Below are 6,092 nucleotides of genomic sequence, written 5' to 3' on the forward strand. Positions count from 1 at the left end.
AGCATTGAGTCGAGTATCCTCCGGGTAATCCCAATCATGCGTTCCCACACTCCACCCATGTGGGAGGAATGTGGGGGATTGAAGATCCAAGTCACCTTCTGATCTGATAGAAATTCCTGAACAGGCTTGTCTTCCACATTTATGGCATTGACGTCTAGATCATCAATTGCTCCAACGAAATTTGATCCACGATCAGATCGGATTTCTTTTACATTTCCTCTGAGAGCAATAAATCTTCGCAAGCAGTTGATGAAAGAAGAGGATGAAAGTTCTTCAATCACTTCTATATGAATGGCTCTGGTGTATAAGCAAGTGAAAAGTACGGCCCATCGCTTGCTGTTCGACACTCCACCTCTAGTTTTGCGAGTCGAAATTGTCCATGGCCCAAAAGTATCTAACCCAATGTAAGTGAAAGGAGGGCATGGTTGTATTCGGTCTGCTGGTAAGTCAGACATCAGTTGACTCTAGTATTTTCCACGTAGTCGACGGCACTTTACACACTTGTGTAGCAGTGAAGATATTAAGCGCTTCGCTCCTATAATCCAAAACCCTGCTGACTGCAGTGTCCCAGCCGTGAAATGTCTCCCTTGATGCTTTACCAAACCAATTCATGAAAATGACGTATTAGTAAGACAGCTGCATGATGATTCTTCGGAATGATAAGTGGATGTCTCTCGTTGATACACAAGTATCCTCTCTTCAATCTACCTCCCACGCGTAGCAAACCGTTTTCATCAATAACTGGATTTAAAGAGATGAGGCTACTTCTTCTGGGCAATGGCTTTTGCGATTGCAAGCACATAATCTCCTGCGCCAAAACCTCCTGCTGGACCATACGTATGATGAGGTCTTCGGAAGAAAGCGAGTAGTTTGAGACTGCAAGGTCCTTAGAAGAGTGATACTTCCGAGATAGTGTTCTCAATCGGTCTATGGATCTCACTAATACTTTCCAAGTAGAGAATCTCTCCAGCCTTTGACTTATATGAAATGTCTCAAATTGATCATTCTTGTTGTTTTTAGTTGTTTTCAGAGTTTCAACCTCTCTAGTCTTGCGAATTTCAGTGTCATTCTCAGGATCACAGAGATGATATTCTGTATTGAGATTATCTTCAATTGGTTCTCTGAGTTGAGGTGGGCCTAAGTTCCACCTGTTGTCGATAATGTCTTCAGCAGTCACATTTCTCGTGCCAGAATCTGCTGGATTAGACTTGGTTGGAACATAATTCCATTGGTCAGGTGTCGTAGACTTCCTGATTCGTTCGATCCGGTTTTCTACATACTTATAGAATCGCCTGCTTTGGTTATGTATATAACCTAGAACAACGAGACTGTCGGTGTAAAAACGCACAGAGTTGAAGCTCATGTCAAGTTCATCACTGATGATATCATATATCTGGACAGACATCACTGCTGCGCAGAGTTCCAAGCGTGGAACAGAATGTCCTTTCATTGGTGCGAGTTTACACTTTCCCAAAACAAATCCCACATGAATGTTGTTTGACGCATCAACTGTACGTAAATAGGCCACTGAGGCTAAGGCTGTTTCCGAGGCGTCCGAGAAAATATGAAGCTCTGTTGACAAGGTCTCATGTAGAGAGATGGGCGCGTATGTTCTTGGAATATGCACATCTTCAAAGAATTTCAAAGAGTCTTTCCAATTAGACCATCTGTCCAATAGATGAGGAGGTAAGGGATCATCCCAATTGTACAAACCTCTTAACGAATCTCTCATCAAGACTTTTCCAGAGACTACAACTGGCGCAACGAATCCAATGGGGTCAAATATCCCGTTAATGGTTGACAACAGTCCTCGCTTACTGAAAGGCCTTTCTCCCACTGATAAAGGATAAGTGAATGAGTCAGATTAAAGCTCCCACTTCAACCCTAAGCTCCTTAACATAGGAAGTTCGTCAACACTTAAATCAATTTCACTGAAGTCCTTTGCCCTGTCCTCAGGTGGAAACGCATCCATAACATGTTTGTCGTTTGATGCTACCTTATGTAAACGCAGATTACCGCCCACCATAAGAGCAGCTTGTGTTCGTTTAAGTAAGTCGATCGCTTCATCAGCCGTTGGAAGAGAAATCAACCCGTCATCGACATAAAAGTTTCGACTTACAAAATCTGTCACATCAGGTCCAAAAATATCCTCTTCGGCACAGTCAGCCTTCCGGAGGCAATACACAGCAACAGCTGGTGAAGGCGAATTTCCGAAAACGTGAACTCGCATTCGGAACTCTATCAACTGCTTGTTTATGTCATTATCTTTGTAACAGAAAAAGCGGAGGAAGTTCCTGTGTCTCTCGTCAACTAAAAAACAGTGAAACATAGACTCAATGTCTGCTGTTACAGCTACAGGTTCTTTCCGGAAACGCAAGAGTACACTTAGAAGTTTGTTGTTCAAATCTGGACCAGAAAGAAGTACGTCATTCAGTGAAATGTTCTGAAACTTGGCAGAGGAGTCAAATACAGCTCTGACTTGCGATGGCTTTTTAGGGTGGTATACCCCGAATATGGGTAGATACCAACACTCTTCTTTTTCCTTAAGAGGAGGTGCGATATCTGCATGGTTGTTGTCAAATATCTTTTTCATGAAGGACATGAAATGCTCTTGTTTTGTTGGGTCTTTCCACAGACTGACATCCAAATTTTGTGCTCGCTTGAGTGCTTACAATCTGTTGTTTGGTAGTCGTTGTCGCTTTTCTCTAAATGGCAATGGAGCTTCCCAATTACCTTCAACACTGAGATGAACATCTTGATCCATGGTTCTGATGAACTTCTTATCGTCTACAGAGAGACCAACTGTATCGTCAACCTTTTGTTTCATGAAAATAGAAGAATCCAAATCTTGAGAATAGTGTCCAGTATCTTTATTGTGGACTTCTACGTGTATATCATTAGGACATGGTTGAAACATGGATGCCCTCCCATTTGGTAGCAGGTAAGTTTTGTTCACTACAACAGATTTGGGATGATGAACCTTGTTTAAACATGATTCGCCTACTATCACCCAACCCAAGGTAAGTTTCTGTGCAAAGGGTGAATTTCTGGCACCTGTTCGCTGTTCTACTACGTGGTGCGCTTCTGGATTATCACGGCCAATCAAGATGAGAAACGGAATGTTTTCATCAATTTCAGGTATGTCATCTGCAATGTCTTGAAGGTGAGTATATGATTTCGCTACGTCTGGTGTGAGTATTTCATTTCGGATATCTGGAATGTGGTTACATTCTATGACAATGGGTATGTCAACTGATGACGATCCATCTAGAGATGAAGCAGTGAGATTACGGGCTTGTCTGCCTAGCATGTCAGTAACTCCAGCACAGGAAGTTAACTGATAGTCCGTCATTTCACTTTCAATATTGAGCTGATCGAAGTCTTCTGACTTTACCAGTGTTCTATTGCTTTGGTCGTCTATTATTGCGTATGCCTTTAGCGATTTACTTGGATTGTTGGTTTTGTGCAAGTTTACCAAAACTATTTTTGCACATGACTTCCCTGAGAATCCATCTCTACATATCTGGGTGCATGCTGATGTTGTGGAATTATCACCAGTCTTCTCCCCACCATGAGACTGTGGGTGTTCCGATGTGAAGTGCTGACGGATGAGAATGGCTTCCACATCGAATACAATGAATCTGAGCTGTACACTCCTTAGACTTGTGTTCATTAGAATTACAGCATTTGAAAAAAATTTTGTTCTCCCGCAAAAAACGTTTTCGTTCCTTAAGTGACTTGTCTCTGAAACCACGACAATCATTCAGACTATGACTAGCTTTGTGAAGGGGACACACCGTAGTGGACTTCACATTTTCTGAATTCTGTGTCACTCCAGTTTTCTCCGTGGCAATCCATTGTTTCACTTGATTGTTTCTCTGACCAACCTTTTCTTTCATTATGTAAGAATTTGTAGCATTCTCAGTGGTGTACATGAATCCAGGGTCGTTTCTCATTTTGCTGATATCCTTCATGAATGAAACAAAACATGAGAATGGAGGAAAAACGACAGCATGTTGTTTTTTGTACTTGTATGCATGAGTAGTCAATTTCTCCTGAATGTTGTGTGGAAGCTTACACAGTATGGGCGCTATACCAGAAGAAGAATTGAAATGGTTTAACAGACTTCTGTACTTCGAACTTGACATTAGTGACTCGATCTCACAAAGTAAGTCTAGCAAGTCGTATAATTTCACATTGTCTCTGTTAGTGAGTTTAGGGAAAGAAGATAATTTGGACATCAACACAGATTCTAGCAGTTCAGGACTACCATATCGTTCGTCTAGACGTTCCCAGATTCTCTTAAGGGCTTCCGCCGGATTTGAAACATTTGCTGACCTGATACTTGTGGCATATTTTGATGAAGTTGGTCCTAGCCATTTTGTGAGAAGATCTAGTTCTTCTGTTTTTGTTGTTTCCAATTCTTTTATTATTTCTTGAAATTGCGCCTTCCAGAATATGTACGTTTGTGGCTGTGGAGTAAGACGAGAGATGAGTAAGTCTTTCTTCAAGAGAAACTTAGTGAAGTAATTTATCTGGTCATGTCCATTCGTTGAAATATCTGGAATATTAGGTTGACTACGAAGAAAAGGTCGATTTTCTACAGTAGTTCAGGAATACATGGTTGGCCAGGAAGAAAGGCTGGCGCGTACACATTCAGTTCGGCTGCTGGTTTCGTTTCCTCCTTACAATTTATGGCTGACTGTTCACTTGTATAACGTTTGGTTCTCTCCATTGGGTCAATGTGCCTCAAAGCCTCCAACCTTTCCAAATCTCGCAGTATTGGTTTCTCATCTTCATTCTCAAGTGCTTCTGCTTCTGTCTTTGTCGCTGCTACTTCTTGTTGAGTGTTTAAGAGTTTCCTCAAGGATGCAGCTCGAGAGACTTCATCCTGTTCAGCGATAGCTGCTTTCTGTTTCAGTAATGATGTTTCTTGATGTACAAAGTCCAGCCGGACTCTTGCTGCCTATGCCTTAACACGCATGCGAGCAAGTTGTGATGATGAATTCGAGGTATATGTGTGTTTTGATTGTGTTGATCTGGAGATTCTTGAACGACGTGAAACATTTTCAAGTGCTGCTTGGCGTGATTCGTTAATTTTGTCTATCACAGAGTTCACAGATTCCTTACATTTCCGCATGAATGAAGAGTGCTCTTGATTCTCTTTAATACTTTCTTTTGTTCTAGTTTTTGTCAGGAGTGACACAAAGTTTGCGGAAGATGAGCAATATTCTGCATTGGCTTTTGAAAGGTAACTTTCAAATGTGTCCAAGTAATCTAAGTTTGTGATGGTAGTACTGAAGGAAGAAATAAGGTTTTCAACAACTGCCCATTGAGCGTCTAACTTTGTCTTATAATCCTCACGAAGCTCGTTAAATTGTTCTGCTGCCATTTCAGTCAGAGTCCGAATCCGTAATTTAGAATCTTTAAGATCCAACTTGTTCTCCATCGTTGAACTTGTGAAAGACATAAGATCAAACTATAGCAACCGAGGTTTCCTATCTGATTGACGATCAAATGTGAACCTCTTAGTCCATGTAGTGGTAACAATCTTTTTACTGTTCTGTCTCGGGCACAGAAAGTCTCAACCAGTTCATTCAACATTTATTGAATAAATCAGGTAAAAAGCTACAAAATAAAGAAAGTCGCATTCAAATGGTTGTTTTCTATCAATATAAACACCAAGTTAAATTTATACATGCAAAAAAGTTTTGACACACACGGCGTTCCATAGTAAGAAAATCTTGAAAATTGTTCAATATGAATAATTCTTTTACAAAAATGACATTATGGTATACAAATATAAGACATGATAAGAAGAATGTGAACTACAGAGCTACATCCTAAAAAAATAAAACCAAAAACAGCTCGGGTGAATAGTAACATGTTGACAACATCAGCGACCGTAAATCATCTGTATGCAATTTTTCACAAGAAAAACTTGCTGTTATAATATTCATGTTACTTAAACAACATTATAATATCAGTAAAATTATAAATACATACATTGTTGTGGTATACAAGTTCCAAAACTGAGATTTCCGAGCGTGGTGCTTCCACGTGTTTACTTACTATGAAGGGAGATAATTCTA

At 40.4% G+C, this 6,092-nt stretch overlaps 1 protein-coding gene across 1 annotated transcript; it reads right to left on the reverse strand.

Moving 5' to 3' along the window:
• Positions 1 to 595: 595 nt before the first annotated feature.
• LOC133179624 (uncharacterized) lies at positions 596 to 1,732 on the reverse strand. Its single transcript, XM_061314332.1, has one exon. It carries the CDS (start codon positions 1,730 to 1,732, stop codon positions 596 to 598), a length of 1,137 nt encoding a protein of 378 aa, XP_061170316.1.
• Between the last annotated feature and the right edge of the window lie 4,360 nt (positions 1,733 to 6,092).

The sequence above is a fragment of the Saccostrea echinata genome, unplaced genomic scaffold (genome assembly GCF_033153115.1).
Source record: "Saccostrea echinata isolate AGI-Se365-2 ecotype Australia unplaced genomic scaffold, CSIRO_AGI_Sech_v1 ptg000005l, whole genome shotgun sequence".
Classification (NCBI taxonomy): Eukaryota; Metazoa; Mollusca; class Bivalvia; order Ostreida; family Ostreidae; genus Saccostrea; species Saccostrea echinata.